At 43.9% G+C, this 26659-nt stretch overlaps 1 protein-coding gene across 1 annotated transcript in view; it reads right to left on the bottom strand.

Annotated features, from left to right (window-relative positions):
- Positions 1 to 26659, bottom strand: part of LOC144755692 (chymotrypsinogen B-like) — a 90987-nt gene that overhangs the window by 42514 nt on the left and 21814 nt on the right. Inside the window, exons 3-5 of the mRNA XM_078644870.1 lie at positions 23177 to 23256; positions 7518 to 7596; positions 5198 to 5378 (exon numbers count right to left, since the gene is read on the bottom strand). Of these exons, the coding sequence (XP_078500996.1) occupies positions 5198 to 5378; positions 7518 to 7596; positions 23177 to 23256 (340 nt within the window). The remainder of the gene's footprint in view (positions 1 to 5197; positions 5379 to 7517; positions 7597 to 23176; positions 23257 to 26659) is intronic.

Consider the following 26659-nt stretch of genomic DNA (forward strand, 5'->3'; position numbering starts at 1 on the left):
TATCAATCAAATGTCTGTCGTGTGTATTTTTCAAAAAAGGAATTATCGAGGTGAACTACTCCGATGCATTTCGGGCGGGGCCCTTTCTCAAGGAGTGCTGTAAGGAAGACAGAAGGGAGTGAGGATAGGGATAATGGAGTTCGGTAGATGCATAAGTTAAGTGCCGATCAATAAGTGCTCTGTGCTGAATGGTGTGCATATGAGGGTGCCGATTCGTGGACTAAAAAGTGTGTGCACATAATGGTAAATGGACGTGGGAAGATAGCGGGGGTAGAGCGAACGCGAGTGAAATGAATAACTTACTTCTGTTCCATAGTAACGCAGCGCGCTACTTCACAAGTTCTGGCGCATAACGAGAACGCTACAGAGGAGTGGACGGGGAATGGTAATGAAGGCTGAAGGGAATCGAAATAGACGAAGGACTAAGGCAATAAAGAAATGCAATGGCAGCGTGGGGGCCATATTGGAATGGTGTAAAGGAAGATAAAACGAACAAAGGGATGGGTCAAAGAAGGAAAAAAGTTACAGTTTGGGGAAATGGTGGAACATAAAGAAGCAATGTACAATGCAATTCGAGGAAATTAGCAGAAGCACTGAAGCTAGAGCACACACTTTAGCATATGACGAAGAGGAACGTCAACGAATATACTCATTGATTGAGGAAGACATCATTCCAGCCTCCACTACCCGTAATAAAGAGCAATGTATAAAGCAATTACTATATTTATCCAAGCGGCATATCAACCAGAAACTCCATGCGAGTACTCTACTTAAATACCACCGGGCACTCAGAATCCCTCGCGGATTGCGGATCGCTTTGAAACCCTCCCTTTGTAAAAACTCAAAAACATTCAAAGACAAATGGGATGGGATACTCAACAAATGTAGCCTCGACCTGATTCTTTTGATCGTCGAAGAATTATCTGGCATCTTAAAAGAACTTGAACACGAAATTAAAGATATTGACAAAGAATTGAAAGACATGTTAACACCAGAAGAGCTATCCAGTACTTTAGAGGATCTGAAAACAACACTTGATAAACACCAAAAAGAAATAAATGAGCGTAAAATAAGAAAATTTTGCAGAGACACGCTTGATTACAAGCTAGACGAGGTTTACTCTTGGGCGGATGTCTATGCCCAACAACGACGTAATAGACCTCCCAGCATGCAGACCGACACCTCATCCTCTGGTAGTGATAATACAATTCGACCATCACGAAAAAGTATAGCTCCAAGATCTACAAATGGCCAAGCTAGCACGTCCATAACTGGACAAGATCAACCTGCTGCGGTTCATTTTTTAGAGTTAGGCACGGAAACCATCGAAGACTCAGGAGGAGCCAGAACAAAAGAAAAGGAAACAACTGTCCCAAATACACGGAGCACAGTCACCAAGAAGGACCCCAAACCAAAAAAGACCACCTAGTCATCAATATCTCAAACACTACCATCACACCACATCAAACAAACCTACTTGAGAAAGGTACGTCTTTCATCCCAACGGCACGTACGAACTTATTGGAACTCGAAGTGAGTACCTTTAAGTTTATAAGGAAACTCAAGCTACGTCATTTTTTTGAAAACGTTTTGCCACCTACTATAGCTACTAAACCTGATGAACTCAAAGGTTTGAGACCACCGAGCACATACCAGGCTCCCAGCAGCCATAAGTGTATTGACTTATTCGAAAATTTGGTTCGCAATGACGTGTCTAAAATCAATTTCAACAGAAGTACAGTGCATCAAAACCTCACAACCAAGGATCGTGATACCCTTAAATCTCTGGCCAACAACGAGAAAATCAGATGTGTAAAAGCCGACAAGGGCGGCGCATTGGTAATCCTCGACACCACCATGTACACACAACGGCTCCACGAACATATACGAGACACCACCATCTATATGCAACTTGACAACAACCCCACGAGGGAGTTCCAGAGCATCCTAAAAGACTTGGTCATGAAAGCATTCCAAAACGGCATCATCCAAGAACGCACCAAAAACTTTCTACTGCAGGAACATCCCCGGAGCCCCACCATACACATGAGTCCCAAAATACACAAGGATCTTCAAAATCCACCTTTCAGGCCAATAGTTTCCACTAAAGGATCCATTCATGAATCCTCCGGGAAATTCATAGACAGATATTTGCAACCGATTGTCACCAAAGCCACCAGCTACATCAAAGACACTACCGAGTTTTTGCTGAAATTGGCGAACGTTCAGACTGATGACAACAACCAATTTATATTATGCACAGCTGATGTCAACTCCTTATATACATCGATCCCCCATCAGGGAGGCATCGATGCCATCGAACAAGCTCTGCTTAACAGCAACATTGACGCATCCATGCAATCCTTCCTTATGGAACTTATGGTATACACCCTATACCACAGTTATTTCCAAGTCGACAACGAATGGTACCTCCAGCTATCTGGAATGGCGATGGGAAACTGCGCTGCCCCAACGTATGCCAATATTTACATGGAAAATTTTGAAAAAGTGAACATATATGGCAACACCAGTTTCTATGAGAAAATAAAAATGTTCGTCAGATACATTGACGACCTATTCATAGTTTGGACGGACTCCAAAGAATCTCTAAACCAGTCTCTACATGAACTCAACGCTAAGGGCGAACGCATTAAACTTACATGGCAGATCAGTGACACTGAAATCACATTTCTTGATGTCAAAATCAAAATCACTCAAAATGGTCTCATCACTGATCTTCATAGAAAAACTACTGACCGCAACAACACATTACATTATAGTAGTTTTCATCAAGGATCACTGAAAAGACACCTGCCGTTCTCCCAAATGCTGCGTGTCAAACGTATAGTTTCTAATGAACAAATCATGATCGCCCGCACCAAGGAAATGCATGACCGCTTCCTTGATAGAGGCTACCCTGCACAGATCCTCACCGAGGCGCAAACCCGAGTGGCACAAGTCACCAGACAGGAGTGTCTCACTAAAAAACCCATTAAAGAACAACAACGCATCGTTCTTGTCTCTAAATACTCCACAGCAAGCCTGATCTACAAAAAGATCATACTCAAACATTGGTCAATTCTCCAAATGGAACCTGATTTTCGGGACATGTTTGTGAATCCCCCCTTGTTTGCCTACACCAGAAGTAAGAACATTAAAGAAATATTGTCGAAACCCACCCCCATTGGCAAACAATACAAAGGAACCCAACCCTGTCTAAATTGCAACCACTGTAACTGCATCATAAAAGGCAATATCATCCGCCATCCTATGAAGGGCAATCCTATTAAACTTCAAGTCAACGCCCCATGTGACTCCACAAACCGGATCTATGCTTTGAAATGCCCTTGCGGCAAACTATACGTTGGAAAGACAGAAAGAAAAATCAAGACACGCTTGAATGAGCACAAATCCAACATACGTCTTAAAAATGAGAAATCCAATATTGCCATGCATTTCCTGGAATATCGCCATACCATCGCACAATTACAATTCATCGTCCTGGAAATAGTGATCAAAAGAGAAGGAATTGACAATAACAAACTGCTTCTTAAAAGAGAACTGGAATGGATGTTCCGCTTACAGACATTGAAACCTCTCGGTCTCAACGATCGTACCGAATATAGCTGCTATTTATAACATGTTGCTGTACATTGCTTCTTTATGTTCCACCATTTCCCCAAACTGTAACCTTTTTCCATCTTTGACCCATCCCTTTGTTCGTTTTATCTTCCTTTACACCATTCCAATATGGCCCCCATGCTGCCATTGCATTTCTTTATTTCCTTAGTCCTTCGTCTATCTCGATTCCCTTCAGCCTTCATTACCATTCCCCGTCCACTCCTCTGTAGCGTTCTCGTTATGCGCCAGAACTTGTGAAGTAGCGCGCTGCGTTACTATGGAACAGAAGTAAGTTATTCATTTCACTCGCGTTCGCTCTACCCCCGCTATCTTCCCACGTCCATTTACCATTATGTGCACACACTTTTTAGTCCACGAATCGGCACCCTCATATGCACACCATTCTTATTTTTTAACCAGCACAGAGCACTTATTGATCGGCACTTAACTTATGCATCTACCGAACTCCATTATCCCTATCCTCACTCCCTTCTGTCTTCCTTACAGCACTCCTTGAGAAAGGGCCCCGCCCGAAATGCATCGGAGTAGTTCACCTCGATAATTCCTTTTTTGAAAAATACACATGACAGACATTTGATTGATATGAAAGCAATATCAATACAATACTTGTGATGAACTTTGTTTGAATAAATCCTAACATTTGGATGACCAACCTTTGAATCATTATTTGAGCCAGGAGTGCCTCACCTGGGGATGTATTTTGCATTGCCTATGCATACACAACTATTGAATATTTGAGGAATCACATTGGGCCTGATTCCAACTTTGGCGGTGCGGTGCCGGGTCCGCTCTACCACCACACTACCAAAGACATGGTCAGACCACCCGCCTGATTAGGATTTCCTCCTGTCTGGCAGGCTGGTTTTTTACTTTCCCACTGCGGTGCCTCTAAAAATGGGAACTGCAATGGGAACACCACAAACAGTTTCTGCACAGCATGGACTTACAAGTCAAGGCCGTGCAGGAACTGGGGCACATGAACAGGGGTGGCACATGCTGTGCCCCCTGTCTGCATCCCCAAGTGGAAGAGGCACTGGGGACCCTTCAGAGACCCCTGTGTTTCCTCACCACCATGGTGTTTATGCAGGAGAAACCTCCATGACACCACCGGCTAAGAGGAAACTTGTAATATGCTTAGTGGGACCGTGCCCGGACCTCGGTGGTCCCACCAAGCATACTGTAGCCTACCGACCGCTGCAACTCTGCCAGGGAGCACCGGTTACCTGGCGGCTGTGGCGGGGCTGTTGCCACCCGACCGCCCAAATTGTAATACGGTGGTCAGGAGACTGCCATCGACATGCCTGCTCCCTGCCATATTCGTAATCTGGTCTATACTTTTCATAGATCATGCAATGACTTGCAGATCATACGTAATTTCTGCCTCCTTCCAACCACAGATGGTCTTGTATAGCCATGGATAAAACGGTATTGTGGTCTGCAGACCACAGAGCTTTTCAGAAAGCTTTTTGGTGGGAGTGAGGGGACTTTTTATTAAGTTTTAAGAAGTGTCCTCATTTCACCTAGCGGCTCCTTAGAAATATGTGCATCTCCTTACCATTGTTTCGGACCAGGCCCCATCCTGTAGTGACACACAGTTCAAAACCTGTGTATTCTTCCTCTTCTTCTGGGATGCAGACTGGTGAAACGGTTTTAGTGAAACCAACGGGGGTTGCAAGTTTGAGAAGAGCTATGTCAAACTCTTTTGTTTCTGGTTTCCAGTCAGGGTGAACAAACACCTGTAAGGAAAGAAGCAGAGAAATCACATGAAGCCCTTTGATGATCAGAATTGCAGGTCCGACGCCATTTTCACTATTTTCCAATATTTGAAACATTTTGATGGCCATTACTGCAGCTGCAACACAACTGTTTTAAATTATATTAAGCCTTTTGATGGTCAGTACTGCTGGTATAACAGATATTGCGTGGTCTCACTCTAATATATTGGATTCTAATCAGCTTTTTTAGGTTAGCTGGAAGGCTAAGCCCTGCTCACTCTTATCTCTCAGCCAGATCAGCATCCCAGGGTTCAGGACTAGCTATCTTAGCAGTGCTTAACCTTCAATGGGATGCTCTTGGGTCTTTTTGTTCTTCACCATGATAAGATGCCAATGCACTCTTGAATTTGGTGATCTTCTATGAAGTGGAGCGAGGGTGTGTGGAACTGGGGTGCTAGTATAATCAGTATTTGCTCTACTGCTCACTGCTCCCCTATGGCTGTGTCATTCTCCACACTCCCTTCCATAACTCCTTGAGGATATATTTTCTTCCGTCACCCGCACATCCTTTTTCCCACTGTGTCAATTTCTGTTCTCTCTTACATAGCTCTCCTCTCTCTTATCTCTATTACTTTTTGTCTTCATTTCGGTCCCTCCCCTTTCTTTACTTTCATTCTTTGCTGTCTACTCTCTGGCTATTGTTTCTCTTCACTAAGATACAATTAGGTTTCTTTGTTTTGTGTCGCCTCTTCTCTTGCTACCTTTCTCTACACCTCTCATACCTCTCGTCCAGTTTTTTCATTTTCTACTTTCATTTGAATTCACATTCCATCTTTTTACTGTGGCACGCTGCTCTTTTCTTTATCCTTGTACTATTCTCATCCTTTTCCTGCCAGCATAATCTGGTCTTTTGCACGTTTTTCATCCTGCCACCTCCCATACAGGATAAATTAATTTCTGCCTCTCCACTGTAAAAGTTCACCAGCCGCCACTGACTGTGACAGTAAAATCCTGGAACAAGGTTTGGGGACACGTTAATTTCTGATGTGAATATTATGCATACACCAAGTGACAAATACCATCTACTGAGAAGCTGATGCAAACAGCAATCAGAGATGGCCACTCTTATACTTTAAGCAGAGCCACATAAATGGGGCTGAGGAAGGGATGCTGAGGGAGAGATGAGAACCTCCCAGGCCCCATCTGAGGATAAATGGCATTACTACGGGTAACAGCAGCACAGGAGACACCTCTAGGAGACCCTGTGCACAGTCATTAAGGACACCACTTTTCACAGATGAAGACCAGAAGTTGAGAAAACAGATGGGGAGGAAAACGTTTGTGTTGAGGAAATAGCTGAAGAGTTTCAGGCCTGGACTAAACCATCTGGTTTGAGGACAGGGAGGCCCACCGCCTAAACGAAGACTGTGGACCAAAAACAGGCTACATTTTCTGCAATGGGCTACAGTTCTCCTAAAGCAACAACAGCTCTGTGGGGAAAGCTCCTAGCTATTGCAGTGTGCCTACAAACAAGAGAGTTCACAAACCGGAGTTCATGGCAGAGGATAGGGAAAGGCAAACTGAACACTGGACAAGGGTTTAGTTGATAAATACATTCTGCATTGTAACAGGTTGCTGTAGAGTGAACCAGCAGTGCTTGCATACTACTAGCCCAGACTAGGTTACCAACAGGCTTAAGCTAGATGCAGAACCACTTTATTTAACAGAAGAGATGTGTAGAATCCAAACGCAGGTGAGTAGGGATAGAAGGCAGAAACAGGATGCCGGTAACAAGAGCCAAGTAAGTGTTGTAAAGGAAACACTGCAACTTCTAGTTTTCACTGTTGTGGATCAGAAAAAACACACAGTCCTGATATTTGTGATTGTAGATGGATGCAGAGTGAGAGGGAGCTCTAACCTCCAGGGCTAGAGCTTCTGGAGGGTAGGAGCATCTAATGCCCCATGTGAAGTGGTGAACATGTGCAGGGCGTGTCCACAAACCACCACCACCTCAAGCCCTGTGACAGGCGTTTGCCAGTCCATTGACATCATGGTGACCGTCAGAAACAGACCCACTACTGAAACTCAGACACAGACTCAGACACAATGAACACCAGAGCGCAACACATGCTCAATGGAAATCATGCTAATTGTTCTCACCTCGGCAATGCCGACTGTCTTAATGACCTCTGTGTTATTTCCTCTGTCGTGTTCTCCAAGAATCACAAGGTGGGCGGTTCTGGCAAAGAAAAAGTTTCACTGTTAGTTACATTGCGATTTCAGGGAGGCCACTATAGACCTTTCAGACCTAACAGAGTGTCTGATATTGATCTGGTTACGTTCTTAACGCTGAACCATCTGGGTGTTGGACAAATTGGCAAGTTTGGCACTTTCCTTAGTATGCAAAACTTATGGAGCTCACCAAATTCAACCACGTTTTAATCCAATTTTTCTCTTTTAAGAAGTTTCTCCCTTTGGTTTTTCAAAATTCATGAAGATTATAAAATTAAATTATTTTTTTTTACAAAAGTGAGGAGGAAACCCCTTTGTAAGTTCGCATACCCTTAGAAAAAAGCTCTTAGTTGCATGCTAGGATGGAGATAAAAATTACCCTACCAACTTTTGCATGTCAGTTCAGAAGACCACACACCTGCAGCTGTGATCTCACCCAAAAGAATTACATAGTTAGACATCTATCTAGTCTTGGCCAGTTAGAGCATCTGTTTTTCATGATGATGACCAAGCTATATAGCAATGGGGCTCGACAAGCATTTTCACCCAAATTCAAAGAACTCACTAGCCACCTCTTTGTGGTGTACACCAACCTAAAAAACATCAAAATCACCTTCAAACTCAGACTACAAAAAATACATTTTCTGCTTAACATGTGAAAAACCCTTGTGTTTATGCAGCCTGTCTACTATGCTTTATTGGACCACAAAACAGTACAGGAGCATGAGCTCTTTTAAAAAAATATGAGATTCTGCTCTCATCCAATGAAAGGAAGTATCAATGGTTAGGCTGTTCTGATTGGATCTGTAGTAGCTGAGACCAGATTGGTCATTTATTCTATCATGCATTCGCAGGGAAAGGAAGGGCCAGGTGCCAGGGCCATAGGAGACCTATTTGTGAAGATCCAAGGCATCTGACGTTATATTCTCCAGCTCCACAAGGGTAATAATGGCAGGCATAGTGGGGGCTTCAGTAGAGAGGTCACAGGTACTGAAAGTAGAGATGCGGGGCTTCTGCAGTAACCCCAAAGTAAACACGCTGGAGTTCAGAATGTGAATGAGCAATAAAGATGCCTTTAGATTTTATTTTTATCTTCTCACATTTGTTATGTGTTAAAAGACAGAGGTCAAAGATTAGGCTACATCTTCTGACTAATTGCTGAATATTCTTTTAACCTGCAGATTGATGTTTACTTTTCTTTATCTGACATAAAAGCTAGATGATTTTGTAACATGAACTACATGACAAACTTGCTGGTGAGAAAGGAAAGGCTGTAGTACACCACAACATAAGCTATTGGCATTGTAAATGAAAATGCCTTTTATTTATCTTCTAAAAAGAAAACAAAAAGAAAAGGCATTGTTATTTGCAATGTTAAAAGCTCAAACTCGCCTAAATGAGAGACCTATTGCATTGCAAATGCTTGTCCATTTGGGCTTTAGGTCTTAATTTAGAAATCAAAAGTAACAAAACCCAAATTTGTAATATTGTTTCAATTCATTGTTCTTACGTTTTAATTTCGAAATTGCAACCTAGATTTGTCATTTGATATAGTGTGCGATATTGAACACTTCATTTTGCTTCCTCGTGCCTGTTTCAGGGGTTTTACAAAGGTGTTGGTGGTGGGTAAGAACACATGAGTGCGAGACACAGCACAGTAACATAAGAAACGGGAGGAAAAGCACATGAGGGTGACAGACAGCGAGGGGACAAGGGAAAAGTACATGAGAAAAATATCACAGGGGTTGGGGGGAGCACACGGGGATAGAAGGAGAAAGCTGAGAAGTTCCCTAAAACCTGTCCCTCTACTTTTTTAATGCACTTCGACCGCTGGTTACATAGCAAAGAAAAAGACAACTTGTTATGTTATGCATGATACTACGTGACACAGAAAAAAGCAGTTCACAAGCACATAGGCCCAGATGCATCAAAGGAAAATCTGGTCCCAAAGGGCAGATTCTCATAATCTGCCCCTTTGCGACCGATATTTTTGCATTTGGGATGCATCATCCCAAATGCAAAAATCGCAATTTAAGGAATCTCTAAATTGAGATTCCTTAAATTGCGATTGCATTTAAGGAATCCCAAATTGAGATTTCTTAAATGAAATGCAACAAAGTAAAAAAAATAGCGATTTCGCTACTAGGGGGAGCAAATTACCATGAAGTTGAACTTCATGGTAATTTGCAAAAACTTTGAAAAATGCACTTTTGTGCATTTTTCAAAGTTTCATGTTGCGCACACACATGCCCTTAGGGCATGTGTGTGCGCAACATATGTGCACAGATTAATTTCAGGGGTGCAACAGGGTGTCCTTTGGACACCCCTGCACCCTTGAAATTGCATTCTCAATGTGCGATTCGCTAATTGTGAATCGCAAATTGAGAATGTCTTCCCATTCATTCCTATGGGCCTCTAGGCCCATAGGAATGAATGGGGAGGTATTCCTTAATTGTGATTCGCAAATTGCGAGTCGCAATTAAGGAATTTTAAGAAATCGCTATTTTTAAAGTGATTTCTGCATGCATAGCCTTTTGCTATTCCTTATTAGCGAATCCTTATTTTTCGCTAATAGGGAATAGCAAAATGGGTGCTTGATGCATCTGGGGGTTAGTCTTTAAGTGGGCGGACTAAGGTTAATTTTATTTTGGCTGCATAGTTAAAATATCTATCCTCTGGTTCCTGGAGGTACTCTTACATTTGTTTTTAGGAGAGAGAGAAAGAAACTGTTTTTAAAACCTGGCTACTGCTGGGATATTCCTAGGAACGGGTGTGTGAATATGGGAAAGGAGGATTGACGAGCATTCTGATACTAGGTCTGGAGTCGGACTACCCCTTTAAGTGTTTTTGCCTGCACTCAGGGCAGGGGATAACGTTGCATTTAGTAACAGAAGACAACAGTTTGGACGGGATCGGCGGTAGCGAGGGGCCGAGAGACAGTGGGGGTTATTTGAAAGGACACAGAGACCTGATACGTAGAAGGAGAGAGGGGCTGCAAAAAGAAACAGAAACAAGTAAAATAAACATATGGCTTGGCTGCGTCTCGCTGATGCAGTGGCATGTCTCGCTGTTGCAGTTTGATTAGCTAGTAATTTGACAAGCGTGGAGTCTGCCTGGAGTATTTGTCAGGCGCAACTGCTAATTTCAAAACAAGCATTTCAAAGAAAATCAGGGCGGCACGTTAAAAGCAATCAGTAACAGGATACTAGGTTAAGCAAGGGCAGCCACGTTTAGAAAGGCAATAACTTGCTATATCAGATAACAAAAGCATGTGACAAAGGAGGAATGCAGCTGCCAGCCTGCTCGCTACTGAGAGCAAAACGCCATGGGTGTGAACATTTTAAGAAGAGGTGGGACATGCACCACCCATTGGCCAATTGCGTTCTTTTATTTATTGAAAGCCACACGCAAAGGCCAATAGAATTTGATAACCCGATGCACAAGCTTTCTGAAAGCTTTCTGAATGTCTGGCAAACAAGCGAACGGTTTAACATCGGAACTCCGAGCACGCTGAAATTGCACTGAAGATCCTGGATTGCACTTGTATCTGTATGCCCAATCTTTGTCCCGCATACAACAAGGTATTTACAGCCCGAAATAGATTCTCCCGCTATACCGGAGCCTTTATTCCTGAATGTTGCCTGATCTCAAAATGGTGGATCGGGTCCGTCTTAGCCTTTAAAATGCCAGCTATGGCATAGCTATTCTTGTTCCTACCTGGTTCTAGCATCTCTCCTATCCAACTACTGGGGCGTTGATGCTGCTTCCTTCCTGCATGTGTTGACGTATACCTGCTTGATGCCTGACCCTTTGATGGCGGCGGATGTTACTACGTATAGATCGAAGTGCCAAAGTTGATCGGAAACGATTGGAGAGGAGGCCACATGATTCTTGTCGAGTGAATTGGATGGTAGCAAGGTCTGGCTCCCAAACTCTGTGGCTTTTGGTACGAGGCGTTTGCAACACAGAATTCTCATATTGATGATGGAAGGAGGAGGCTATGGGATCTCACAAATAAGGTAGATGTTACACAAGAATCCAGGGGAAGGCACTGCATGCAGTCTGTTTACCGAGCTTAGTTGCCCTGAAGCGGCTTGACACGGCGACTGTGCGTGTATGATGGGCTATGTACGGAAGCACATGTGTGTGTGTGTGCGCCTGTGCGTGTATGAAAGACTGTTCACATTTGTGTGTGCCTGTCCATGTTTGTGCATGTAATGGTGTGGACATGTACTTGGGTGTTTTTGTACTAGAGCATGTGATTCTATGTGTGCTTGTGTTTGTGCGTGCAGATCTATATTTATGTGTGCTTATGTCTGTGCGTGTGATGGTGTGTGCATGTTCTTGAGTGTTTTGGTACTAGAGCATGGGATTGTATGTGAGCTTGTGCATGTAGATGTTTCTGTATGCGTGCTTGTGTGCGCCCTCTGTTCGTGTATGAGAGTTTGTGCACACATTTGTGTGTGCTTGTGCATGTCTATGCGTGTGATGGTGTGTGTGTGTGTGCATGCACTTGTGTGCACGTCCTTGGTTATTTTTTGTTCTGGAGCATGTGATTGTATGTGTGCTTGTGTTTTTGGTAGTTTCTGTATGTGTGCTTGTATATGTGTGCGTCTGTGCATGTATGAGAGTGTGAGTGCATTTGTGTGTGCTTGTGCATGTCTGTGCATGTGATGGTGTTTGTGTGTGCATGGACTTGGGTGTTTTTGTACGAGAGCATGGGATTTATGTCTGCTTGTGTTTTTCGATGTTTCTGTATATGTGCTTGTATGTGTGCGTATGTGCGCATATGAGAGTGTGTGCTCACATTTATCTGTGCTTGTGCATGTCTGTGCATGTGATGGTGTGTGCACCCTGGATTTGTTATTCTCTGGCGGCCGTTGTCCTGAATATTGAATCTAACTGCCAGATGCCGGACCTTAGGATGGCCACCAGGGTACCACTCTACAGTACAGTCCCTTGTCTGACCCCAAGATGGCTTCCATAGTGGTCCCCTTCACGTTATTTTACTTCCCTGGGACAACAATTGGACATTGACCAGACCTTGAACCTATCTCCTAACCTGCTTACACATCAGGACTTGGAACCTCCAGAACTTACCCCAGACTGTGGAGACCACGTGATCTGGCTGATGCCTGGTGGAGCTAACATGTAGCTAAAGAGGAGTTGGTTTGTGGACTCCCTCCCTTCCCCTTGCCGTCACCTACCCAGCCGGACCTTCGGCAGATTTTCCCCTCATCTCTATGTCCTATCTCCCTCCTACCCCTTTACCCTATTCCCTTACCCTTCCTTGCTCCACTCACCTAGTACCCTATGTTCTTTAAATGCTTTTCTTGATACTTATGTAACTTTTATCTGATGTAAATTGCAACATTATTGTTCCTCATGTAAAGTGCTCTGATTCCTTCGGGTCTAGCCAGCGCTATATGATAAACTCATTAATTAAATATGTGCCCATTTAGTACTCTTTCTCTCTTTATCTACTTCCCTAGCTCCTATCCCCTCTCCCCTGAATCTCTCACCTTGGCTGCTTGTCTGCCTAGCCCCCTGTCCTTTGTGTCCTATGACTAAGCACTACTTCTCCCCTTGTTGGGGAAAGATCCAATATTTTACTCTGGAGTCTCAGCAAACCCGCTGAGAGAGTCCACTGCGCCAAGGGAGCCACTCACAGCTGAGGTATGGTATGGCACCCCTTGCCAAAGCACTCCCTCTCCCCTTTTTGGGGAAGGATCTAGTATGTAGGCCTTGGATTCTCAGAGACCCCTCTGAGAGAGTCCACTGTGTAAAGGGAGCCTCCCGCAACAGAGATAGGGAAGTGATACCACTTCCCCTGGGATCACAGCTTACTGTACTTTGGACGTCGCTTTGACTCGTCTACCGGTTTGTGTCCCCATCTCCCTTCCCCTCCTCTTTCCATGCTGTGTTCTTTACCCTCCCCTCCTATCCCCCTCCTCTGAATCTTTCCCCTTGCCTGCTTTTCCCCTTACATATTTGTGCTTATTGTTTACCTCGACCTGACAAGTAACAATGTTGCCATGCTCCAATAACTGTGTAACCTTTGTAACAATGTAACCTGTAACTATGATCTGATGCTCATGTAAGCGCTCTGATATCTCCGGGTCTAGCCAGCACTATATAAAACCTTTAAAATAATAAATAAATAAATAAAATAAACCGAGGTTTTAATAGGATCAAAACAAAGAAAGACACTTTCGGGTAATGTGCAGCAACATATACATATATTTGCTGAAACCCGATTTCAAACAATATTGTATGTGCATTCGTAGAGTAGCCTGGGTGGGACACTCCAGGAAAACCAGAGAAGGAGACTGCATTGCAATAAATTTTAATAGCCCAGTACCAGTTGAGATGATACTTAGGGAAGCAGAGGGTGTTCCCTAGCTGGGAGGACAGGGAATAGAAATTTTGCCCCTTGGATTCTTTTATAGACCAGGGTTGCAGGGTGCCCCCAGCCATTACATCAACAGAAATAGGATGCCCGTTAACAACCAGGTCTATCCCAGAAGGCTAGAAGGGTGGGAAACAATACCACGGAGTTTCAATGCAGTCCAATTGAGGGATGGACCAGGTTATCTGTCGGGCATAAAGGTCACAAACAGATTTAATGCCCTTTCGGGTTTAAATGATTGCGACTGACTGGGAGGAAACCCTTCTAGTTACCTCCGTTATGATGGTTTTCATACTGGCCCTGTATACTCCTCAGCACCGGACAGCCCAGAGAGTGATTTTAATAATCTTACCTCTGACATCCCTTTTAGTTACCCATCCCCCCATGATACTTTTTATACCTCCCTTGTATACTCCTCAGTACTGGTTAGCCCAGAGAGTGATTTTAATAACTCTACCTCTGGCACCCCCATTAACACTGCACCGCCAACAGATAAAGGACCTTGTGGGGCAACACACCCCAGATTAACCCAACTTGAACCATCTAGACAGTTTGTCAGGGTGATTGGAGAGCCCAACCAAGAATTACCTGGGGTCAGTGAAAGTGTAGAATGGAGAACTGTCACAACAGTGGACGGGTGCAGGGTGAGCCCGACCACTGAGTTAAGAGTAAAATATGATGTTAGTGATCTAGTGGGAAATAGGGCCTTACCAACCAGTGATGGAGCTTCAAGTTATACATTAACGGGGGAGGCCGTGGACCGGGACGATCGAACTATGAGTCCCTTAGTGAAACATGGGGACGGTGACCCAGTAGTAACTGATAGCTTGTCAATAGGGAGTCAGGACCCTAAGGAACTAAGGGCCATATGTATCAAGCAAATTCGCATTCGCAAAGGCCGAAATTCGCAGAATTTCGGCCTTTGCGAATGCTAATTTGCTAAATGGTATGTATGAAACATTTTGGCTGCAAAATAAGGAATCGCAAAATTTGCCATTCCTTATTTTGCCATTGCACTTAAGGAATCGCAAATTTTGCGATTCCTTAAATGCAATTATCAAAGAAAAATTAATAAAAAAATGCCAATAAGGATTCGCAAATTACCACCAACTTCTAGTTGGTGGTAAGTTGCGAATTCTTTTAAAAAAGCAATTTTTTTAAAATCCAAAGGTGCCATATGACGCTCATCATGCCCTTAGGGCATGTATGTGCGCCATATGCCCACACATGTCATTTTCAGGGGTGCAGCAGGGTGTTCTTGTGACACCCCTGCACCCTTGAAAATATTCGCAATTTGCGATTAGCACATTGCTAATCGCAAATTTCCCCTTCATTCCTATGGGCCTCCTGGCCCATAGAAATGAATGGGAAATTTGCGATTACCAATTTGCTAATCGCAATTTAGGAATGTTAAGGAATCGCTAAAAAGAAGCAAATTCCTGCATACATACCATATTGCGATTTCTAAATAGCGATTCCTTCAAAATCGCTATTTAGGAATCGCAAAACGGTAGGTTGATACATATGGCCCATAGTCTCTCGATGTCTGTGAACAAGTTGGCGATCCTATCCTGGAATATCGCCGGGTTAAGAGCAAAAAGAGGGGATACTAATTGGGAGGCGCTTCTTGGAGCTTATCATGTTATTGCTTTACAGGAAACATGGGAAGCCAGAGAAAGTTATTACCTGGATGGGTACCAATCATTTGTTAAATTTGCAACTCCAACAAGAATGGGGCGATCCAGGGGTGGCCTTATGTTGTTATTTAGTTTGAAATTATTATATAAAGCTGTATTAGTAGCGACAAGTTCCCCTAATATCTTAGCAGTAAGATTGGAAGGTGATAACCTGCCAAATATTTTAGTGGTAAATTTTTATAATTCCTTTACCAGGAATGACGAATTAGAACATTTACACGTACTAGCTGGGTTCCTGGATGATTATGATGATCGCAACAACACTTTTTATTATTTGTTAGTGCTTGGTGATTTTAATACTCATGTCTGTCCCACTAAATGTTTACAGAACATGGACTCTGAGGAAGACCCATTTGAGGCCACTCACTTCGAGCATACCAGGAGTGGGGTTTATCTGGAGAGTTTTTTATCATTATATTATTTGTTTGCTCCAGCACAGGGGGAAAGTCAGCACCCCGTTCCAACTTTTAATAGCCAAGGTAAAGAGTCTACAATTGATTATATTTTTGTGTCATGTTTGTTGAGGGATTCACTAGTTCCTTTTAGTGTCACACAGAGAGGCTATAGTGACCACAATCCACTCACGTTGACTATCAATATCAAGGCGCTCAATACTGAATCTGTCTCATCCAGTATCTCAAACTCTAATATAGCCTCTAAATGTCAAGACCGCAGGTTACGCTGCGAGGCGGTCTCTCCTAGTGACTTTCTGGAAAACCTGTATAGCAGTAATACTGAAGATCTGACCACCTGCTTAGGAGGTAATTCAGATCCTACGGAGATTTTGTCCGCTTTTAATTGTATTACAGCACAGGTAGCAGTTAATTTGACTAGGAAAAGTAAAACAAGGCCCAAGAAACTGAAAAACTGGTTTAACAAAGCCTGTAGCGACTCCCACGCGGCACTATTAGAGGTGCTTAAAGAGCCGGGCAAGGATGCTCAGAAGGTTGCGGAAACAAGAAGGGCCTATAAAAAGGCAATTAAAGGAAGAAAATTGGAGTTGAAAGACATGGCATGGGAGGAACTGACCAAAGTGAGTGTACTGAAAAGTAGCACTCAATTTTGGAAAGTAATTAATAGCCCTTTGTTCAATGAGACAGAAAACTTAAATCAGGACTGCCTCATCCCTCCAGACAAGTGGGTGGAGCATTATGGCGGCCTCTACGCTGGAATAAACAATGTATCTTCCGTGTATCAAAGTGATCTCACCCAGTTAGGGAAGATAGTTTTTTCAGAAGAGGAAGTGCTGAAGGCCATTGAGTCCACTGCACATGGGAAAGCACCTGGCCCGGACGGGGTTCCGGCAGATCTCTATAGAGCAGACTCGCATCTATGGGCAAAGGTTTTAACCTCCGTTTTTAATGCCGATATCATAGTGGGTCCCCCAGCGTCCTGGGGTAAAGCAGTCATTGTTCCAATATTGAAAAAGGGCTCAAGAGAGGATCCGGCATGTTATCGGCCAATCTCTCTTTTGGACTCAGCTGCCAAAATAATGAGGAAAGTAGTCTTGGAACGGCTGACAGACTGGTTGGAAGTGAATGCAGTCATTTCAGACTTACAGTACAGGTTTAGAAAGGGAAGAAGTACTGCTGGGCAGTGCCTCAAGTTACATCTTCTTATAGGGACGTACACAGTCGCAAAGCAGGGGGATATACATCTAGCTTTTATGGATTTATCCACTGCTTTCGAACTTGTAAATCGCCAGAAACTCTGGAGTGCCCTGTCTGACATAGGACTAGACCCTGTGCTGATATCCTTCCTAGCCGATATGCATAAAGACACAAGTGCAGCAGTTCCCTACAATGAGGACGGGAGCCTGACAGACGCATGGCCGGTAAAGCGAGGGGTAAGGCAAGGCTGTATCCTTGCTCCTCTGTTATTTACACTCTATATAAATAAGTTGAGTGAAGCCTTGATTTTATCATGTAAGGACATCCCCAGAGTTGGTCAAAAAAAGATACCTGCATTACTATATGCAGATGATGCCGTACTAGTAGCTAGGACTGCACGAGGTTTACAATCCCTGTTAGACTGCTTTATTAATTTTATGGACTCTTTGGATTTAAAAACTAATTTTAAAAAATCACACGCTATGCCTCTAGGCTGCAGACGGGCGAAAGGGGCATCGTTTGTCTGCAAGGGGCTAGAGCTCAGTAAAGTACCCACCTTCCCAAACTTGGGTATAGTTTTTGATGACAGCAGATCATGGGCCACGCAGCGTGCGCTGAAAAAAAAAAACATTAGCGAGGGCGACAGTGGCTCTGTTGGGCTTTGCTAAACGTTTAGGCTGTAAGCCATTACCAGCCATTATGAAAATTTATAACGCTTAGTGTTTGCCCATGGTGTTGTATGGGAGTGAGGTGTGGGGCTATACTAACTCAAGTGAGATCCAAATGGCAGAAAACGTCTTCTTTAGGAAAGTTCTATCGCTCACTCAATCCGTAGCATCTTTTAATGTGCATGAAGATTTGGGGGCTGGCTATATCTCTGACCAGATTGTGGTAGCGCCGTTACTAGGGTGGCTATGAATCTGGGCACAGCAAGCGCCGAACTTAATCCAAATAATTATCCAGGATTGCCTGTCCCTAGATAAGGCCTCGGCGATACCATGGATCCGATATATTAAAATGCAAGCAGACTTAATGGGTAGCCCTGACTTGTTTACAAACCCTAGGGCCCTAAGTAAAATCATGATTAAGACAGTAAAATCCCAGTATTTAAACAGGTTGAAGGCACAGAGGGAAGAGGAGGAATTGGATAAACCTTCGGTGAGAAAATTTGTTATGTTAAGCATGGGGAGAGAGATCCAGCCGTACTTGACATACATAAATAAGCCATTCCACCTGTTTGTTCTGCTAAGGTTTAAACATGGTATGCTGCCTTGGCTGTTATCGTTCCCCAGAGGATTTGCCAAAAGTGGGATGTTGGGGCCGTGTCCGTGTGACAATAAATCAGAACAAAATGCCCTTCATATGATCTTTTTCTGTAAATTTTATGCATTGCAGCGAAAGAAATTTATTCTCCCACTATTAAGAGGGTGTAATTTTGAACAGGCCCGACCAGCCCTGGTTTATTTGCAAATGTTAGGATCTGTTGTGATATGTTTTGGGGTGGCGAGCTACATCACAGGGGCTGTGAGATGTCGCAAGAAAGTGCTGCTACCATAATTACCCCCCTTTGCATTCTTTGCACGTAGTTTATTAGATAGTTATTATATAATTGTATGTGAAAAATGTTGGATTCTTGAATTTTAAAAATTATTAACTCTCTGTTTGGTGACAAACTTCTTTATTGTATATATGTATTCACCAATTTATATTGTAATATACTTTGTCGTGTAATTAGGACCCAGTGACATGATTAACTGTGAAAAGGAACTTATTGTGTATGCTTTGATGGTTTCAAAATATTTAACCGAGTAAAGCTAGATCTTGAAATCTTGTATGTGCACTGTTAGAAATCGGGTTGTTGGTTGAGGAAGGGTGTGAGCTCAAGCAACAGTCCCACTCCTTGTCAGAGTGAACCACAAAAGTCACTAAATTAACATCGCTTAACCCTCTGTCAAACTTGGAGGCAATGTGTAAAGATTTTCTGCAGCATTTGAGCAGTAATAAAGTGAAACACAAACAAGACAAATCAATTAAAATAATATATAGTAACATGTAATACATTATTTGACACCAAAACAATAATAATACAATCAGTAGAACCAGAGCTATGGACTTTTTATGTTTTAAAAGAAATCTAGGGCCAGATGTAGGTGGCCAATTACCGGTCAGTAACGGTCGAATTCGGCCGTTACCGACCGGTATTTGGCTACCCAGATGTAGGGGGACTGTTACGCTGCAAATCGGTAATTTTACCGGTCGGTAAATATACCGGTCGGTAAATTTACCGACCGGTATATTTACCGACCGGTAAAATTACCGACCGGTATATTTACCGACCGGTAAAATTGATATGTAGGTGGGACTCTTCTGAGTCCCACAAGGCCTACAAAATCGGTATTTTACCATCAAATTGTATTTGATGTTAAAATACCGATTCAGGTGTGCATGCACGTGTGCATGCACACCTGTGCCATATGACAGGCAGACCTGCCCTTAGGGCAGGTCTGCCTGCCATATGGCCCCCGAACCTTTTTTGGGGGTGCCAGAGGGTGTCAAAGTGACACCCCCTGCACCCTTGTCAAAATCGGTATTTACCGATCGGTAAATACCGACCGGTAATGCCCCATTCATTCCTATGGGCTTCAAAGCCCATAGGAAAGAATGGAGCATTACCGGTCGGTATTTACCGATTCGGTAAATACAGATATTTACCGATCGGTAAATTGGAACATCTGGATGTTCCTACATACCCCCCCCTTCTTATTTACCGATTCTTATTTACCGAATCGGTAAAATTCGGTAAATAAGAATCGGTAAATAAGTTTTACCTACATCTGGGCCCTAGTGCCTAAAAGATCAAAGCTCCAACCGCTGAATTTAGGCATGCGAAACCTAGGCAAAGTTAAAAGTTATGGCCAACCGCAATGAACCTTGGTTTTGATATACAAAGGGGATTGGGCCAGGACTTCACTTACATTTGGACTTTAAAAAATGTGAAAGAAAAATGTCTGAGAAGGTAAAGTTCAGTGGGGCAAGGAAGCTGGCGGCGTGAAGGAGGAGCCACAGTACGATGTCCCAGGGAAAATGTATACATTTGGACGTAGTCTCTTCTTTGGAAGTCGGCAATCCACAGTGGACCAAAGCTGCAGGCTGTAACCAACGAGGGCTTTATGAGGCCAGATGCTCTTCTAAAGGGGAGCCTCTTAACAGTATTTGCTGCTGTGGAAAAGAACGGAGCTGCTGCAAATTCAGTCCATTTGGTGATCCACCTCGGGCAGATCAGCATGCAGGTAGGTTCTAGTCTCCTCTCAGTTCTCAGAGCACTTTTTGGCAGAAAATGTTTTAAGGCCCAAGTTTTGGGATACCTGGGCACCTTTGGCACCAGGACTGCAAGTGCATCACTTGGAGGATCAAGACACACTCAGTCTGGTTCTAGGTTCAGGTTCAAGATGGTTGAATTTTTTTATGTCCCTGTGTCTCTTATCAGGAGGCCAGCCATTTAGCCCTTTCAGTCTCTCTGGTAGTCCTGGGTGCAAGCAGAAAAGCAGGTTTTATGCATCAGGCAGTTCACTGAGGGTACAAGGCAGGTTTCAGGCAGCAAGGCAGTCCTCTTGGTACAGAAGGGCAGCCCTCTGAAGTACATAGCAGGCCACAGGTAGCAGGGCCGTCCTCTGAGAGACACAAAAGGTTATGGGAGGAATGCTTGCAACTTGTCTAACCACTGGCAATTGCTCAAGGTAACATCCTTACTCATTGTTGTTTTGCTCACTGTTAAAAAAAGGGTTTTCTGCTTGACTGGGAGGGAATCCTGGGCAAGCAGCACCCACAATCCTAGTCAGGGTAAGGCACAAGCAAACCCCAAATGAACTTGTGCTCACCTTTTGGTAACTTGGCACCAAGAAATCGAGCTTCACTTCAAGGCAATGTGTAAAGTATTAGTGAAATACTTCAAACAGTAAAAACAGTGAAAACACAACAGAAAAAAATCCCATGCCAGATTTTGAAAAATTCTGTAGATTTTAATAAATAAAACAAGAACAAAACAGCAAAGATCTAATCAGGGAAGCCGGAGATATTACATTTCAAAATGTTAAGGTAAAATAGCACCAAATGGCACAAAGCACCAACAAGGGGTATCTGGTCACGCCAGAAGGGGCAAAGTCAGTAGTTCAGGCCGACCCCGATGGAGCACGGACCAGCCACAAGGACCCATTTTGGCCTGCTAAACAAAGTACCTTAAATCCCGGTCACAGACAGTTGCGTGGATCCGAGGTGAGGAAGCGTTGCGCAGTCGAGGTGATGAGTCGGTTCTGAGATGTGGTGAGGCTGGTGGTGTGAGGAGAGACTGCTTTTGATGAGGGATGCGACAACCTGGGTCAGAGATGTGCTGCGCTGTCTGCAATGCATCAGTTCCGGAGATGCAAGGGTAATGCGGACCTTCTGCTCTGGACCCATATCCATGCAGCAGCAGCAATTCATCAGTTCTGCCAGAGGAGGCACCGCCAAGCCAAGAAGAAGCATCAGTTCAGTTTGAGGAAGCCACTCAGCAGAAAATACGCTCCGGTTCTGCTGATAAGCACCTTAGGACCACTTCCAAGTTGTCCAGGACTCAGGTGGCACCACTTGGTAGGGTAGACTCACAGATGGCAGAGTTCAGGTGCAGATGTAAGTTTGTTGGAGGCCTCTTAAGTCTCTTAGGCTCAAATAAGGAGGCCAGCCAACTATCCCTTGAAGTCACTTTGGGTTTTGGGGTCAAGAGATGCAGGTTCAGTCCTTCTTACCCAGGCAAGCTGGACAGCAGGCAGCAGATCAGCACAGCAATGCATGAGACCAGTACAGTAACAGTTCAGAAGTGTGGCCGTGTGGCAGCCCTGTCAGCAGCACATCAGTTCTTCTTCCGGGCAGAGTTTCCACAGGTCCAGATGTGTACTGAAGTGGGGGTGTCTGAGGTCCAGTGCTTTTACCCAGTGGTGCCTTTCAAGTGGAGAAGACTTCAAAGGCACGTCTTTGAAGTACACAGATGGCTTACCTTCCTGCCCTTGCTCCAGACTCCCTCCCGCAGAGGGGTAGGCAGCCCTTTGTGTGTGAACAGGACACAACCTATCCAGGTGTAAGTGAGGCTGTGCCCATCTCCTCCTTCCCATCCTGCCAGTTGGAATACACTAAGTACAACTGAAAACTGCACCCAGACATGTGATCAGAGACAGGCTGCAGGCACCAAATGGCTAAGGCAAGAAAATGTTGATTTTCTAAAAGTGGCATTTTCAAAATTGCAATTTAAAATCCGACCTAACCATTAGTTATGATTTTAAATTAGGATTCAAGAGGCACCAAGCATGAACCAGTGGAAATTATGTTCATAAAAGGTAATAAGGTAATTCCAAGTACTGCCTAGAATAATTGGGGTTTTACTATGATTACTCTTTGTAATGATGCTTTGTAAGTTGATAGGCTCATTTATTAGACTCAGTGTTAAGCCAGTGTTTTCATTGAAGTAGGTCACAATAAAGTAGTAAATAAACACTTATTAATATTCACACTTTTATCTATTACACATCAATCACTTTTGTTTTTATTATATGCAAATTGTATGAGCTGAATAAAATTGTTTAACAGTTAACAAATGAAATGATTCAGGCTTTAGGGATAGTTTTGATACAAATGCGTTGAATCCTTTCTGGTGAAATCACAATAACCCTAAGCCCCTACCTTTCGTAGAACATTTGAGATGCATCTAAACTATTGAATGCAGAATTGTTTTTAAAGCCATTCTATAACCAAGTAATGACTACAGTCCTACCACAATTGAAATGTCTTAGATAAGCCTGTTATAGCTGCTGATGTTTGATATGAAAAATATTGTCCACTTACGTAATTGAGCATGTGACAGAGGTGACGACCCACCGCGCACTGATGAGGGACCCACCACAGACATGCCATCCGTCCTTTTCCTGCAAAATAAACACAACATCCAAGTGGGTCATCCTGAATAATGATCATAATAAATAGTATTGTGGTCCCTTGAAGAGAGACCCAGCTCATACCAGCATACAGGCTGATAGACAGCTCCAAAGCAAGCATCTATGATTTCCTGACCTCGTTTGGTGCTACATCATCTCTTGTCGTGGGTCAAGCCTATAATCTAACTTTACTCAAGTTGAGTTATCTTTTGCATATATAGTTGGGTTTACACATAAAACAAACTTGTGTACATACCAAATATTTTTTTAACAAAATGACAACATAGGACTGACCTTAGTGTGAGATTTTTACATTAATGATCCAAGGTGATCCATCCATGCATGTGTGGTGTCAGGTGATTTGCTGCGTACCACTTATTTTCATTACAAGGCATCTGGAGACAGCAGGTTTAATAAATGATTGCAAGACCCAGTGTCAGATCTGGTGGTAGTGACCTTTCTATATACCTTTATATTTTCTATATACCTTTATATATTAATATCATTTTTATCAGGCAACCCAACAAAGCGCGATCTCTCGGATGAAAACTATGGGAATCGGGCCTGAGGTAAGGATGTTACAGATGATGGCTTGAATGAGTTCTTACCTGAGCATGTTATACAGCTAGAAGTGCTTCAGGAAGGCAACTTGGATTAAAGTAATGTAGCACAGGGTCTACAAACTATCTAAACTTCATAATCAGGAGGAAGGCAGGTCTGATGCATGTTGTCTGTTATGAGGGTATTTAGCTTGCATTCCTTCACATTGCCCAAGCTCTACACTTCTAGACAGAAGTATTAAATGTTATATTCAATACCCAAGTCCCTAGAGTTCCAAAATATATGCTGGTCTGTTGGACTTGGCCCTTTTGGCAGGTTCAACCCTGAACTTTTTGCCTTAAGCTCTGACATAGTGGTAGTCATTTTTGGCCTCTGGGCACTTTAGCACTGTGGCCTAGTGTAAATTGTGTGCGCTCTCTGAGTGTGTGTGGTGAGATTGGCCTGCCCTCCCATAGGAATGCATGGGGGTAAGTGTGTCCTTGGTAAATCCTGATATGAGAGGAGTGCAGGGGCGAGTTTAGTATGTGTGAACTCATGAGAATAAATGCTGCGCAATGGTGTGCACAGATTTATGGTGACTGGCGGAGAAATGCCACTTTTAGAAGTTGAAAATTCTGTGTACAGTGTGTCTGCCTGCCTTATGTGAATTACATGTCTAGCTTGTGATTGACAGGTGCTGCCTGATGTGGGTGGCTCCAGGAGCCTGGATGAGCCTGCCCAGTGGCGAATAGGGAGATCTGCATGTTGATGGGAGGGAGGAGTTGCACCTGGGACCTGAATAGGACTGTGCCTTCCCTCCACAATGCCAGCTCTGCCCCCTGTGGTGCATCTAATCCCTGAGCCCCCACCTGACAAAGGAGAGAGGAGCTGAGCAAAACAAAGTGCTCCAAAACTCCCCTATACCAGTTCTAACTGGTACCCCTAAACCCTGTGCTGTGACTCAAAGGGAGTTGCTAATATAAATATAGGGGCTGTGTCCCCATGAAATTGTTCAATGTTCCTGTTCTCTTCCTGACAGAGGGGGGCTTGCTGCTGGTGGGACCCAGGAGGGACCTCCATGGGGGCCGCCTCCTTGCTGGAGAGCCCTGTGTGCTGGCTCCTGGGCCCTGCATTGCCCCCTGATGCCTGAAGGACCTTGGGGGACCTTTTTCGGATCCTCCAGGACCTTGGAGGAGCTTGTTTCTGATTCAGCGCCCTGGGAGCGCTGTACCTGTGTTCCTTTTTACTTTCCCAGAATAGGAGCATGTCTGCTCTGCAGGGCGAAGCTGCAGCCTATTTTGAGGGAATCCCGACGTAGGGATTGCCCCGCGTTGTGCCCAAAGCCGAGCGAGTGCCCACCCCACTGCTGTGCCTAATTGCGGGAGCCTCCTCCGCATGTCCGCTAATTTTATAGTCTTAGAGCGGTTGCCCACCCCGCATTCTGAGGGAGCCTTGAGGGAGCCTACCCCGCTTATCTTTATATTTTTCTTTCTGGTGCACCTCCCCGCTCTACATTTTAATTTTGGAGGGTGCCTAGCCACCATTTTGCTGCTGCAGCCCAGCCCAGATTGTTTTAGAGCCCCGTGTGGCTCCAACGTTGGCACATTGAATCAAAGGGCACAGTGGTGCCAGGCCTCATTGGATATTTACAGCTGCCCAGCAAGTAGTGAAACGCCGTTGACAAAGATAAAGAGACATACCTTGCCCAACAGTTGTCTATAAATTTCAACTGTTGCACTTCAATTTTTAATACTTATAATTAGGTCGTCTTCTTGTAAACTGAAAGATATACCTGAAACCTTATGTCTACACGTTATTATGTTTCACTTTAGCAGCTTAGGTTATTTTTTCTTAAAAATCACTTGGGACACACCATCACTTCTTGGATTGTATATGTGTTGATAATGCTACAGAAATGTTGTGTAAACTATTGATATATATTTTCATAAATGACTATAACATTTGCATTGTGTATATACAGCCTCCTTCCTTTGACATCCACACCAATCACTCTCATCGCCATTGTGTGCTATCTTTTATCATAAATAGTACCTATTTTCCCACAGGAGCCATTGTTTTTTCTCTAAATCTTCACCCAGGCTCCAAGTGAGTAGGGTTCCCTTGTTTTCTTTCCCAGTCAGCAAGTAGTGGGCAGCTGCAACGTTTAGGTCATTTGTTTCTTTGGGGGACATGTCGGAGTTAGGAGTGAGGTGCACTTCTTTGCCCCTGACATTCACAGCTGCGCAGCACTTAGTGCCAGCTGCTACGTTTAGGTTTGCGCAGTGGTGCACCCTGGACTTTCGCTGCCTTGGCAGCGTGCCCTGACACTCTGGACATAGGGCATTGGAGCCCCTTCTTGAGATGACCAGTTGACTAGGGGGACTGTTAGGATTATACGGCGCCAGGCCCTAGTGTGATTGTGGTGCTAGGAAATGTAACATATGTGGTATGATTACGCACCCTGTTTTATACCTCTAGATGTAGTTTTTATGATTATGAGGTTGTTCTGCATATTATGGTTTATGCTAGTGAGATTATGTTTCACTGTGTGACATATGCCCCTTGTTAGACCTGGCATCATTGGTGTGAGTCTCCCTTACATTTTGAAGGATTGCCTCCTCTGTTTTGATATATTTTTGCTGGTTTTATGCTTTGGGCACTGTGCCACTGCTAATCTGTGCCACAGTGCAAGTGCTCCCTATGTTAAATTAATGTACTAATTGGTTATTCCATGATTGGGTTATTTGATTTATCTGTCAGCCCCTAGTACAGTGCACCATGTGTACCCAGGACTTGTAAATCAAATGCTGCTGGTGGGCCTGCAGCACTGGTTGTGCCACCCACAGAAGCAGCT

This window comes from Lissotriton helveticus, chromosome 5_1 (genome assembly GCF_964261635.1).
Source record: "Lissotriton helveticus chromosome 5_1, aLisHel1.1, whole genome shotgun sequence".
In the NCBI taxonomy this organism is placed as follows: Eukaryota; Metazoa; Chordata; class Amphibia; order Caudata; family Salamandridae; genus Lissotriton; species Lissotriton helveticus.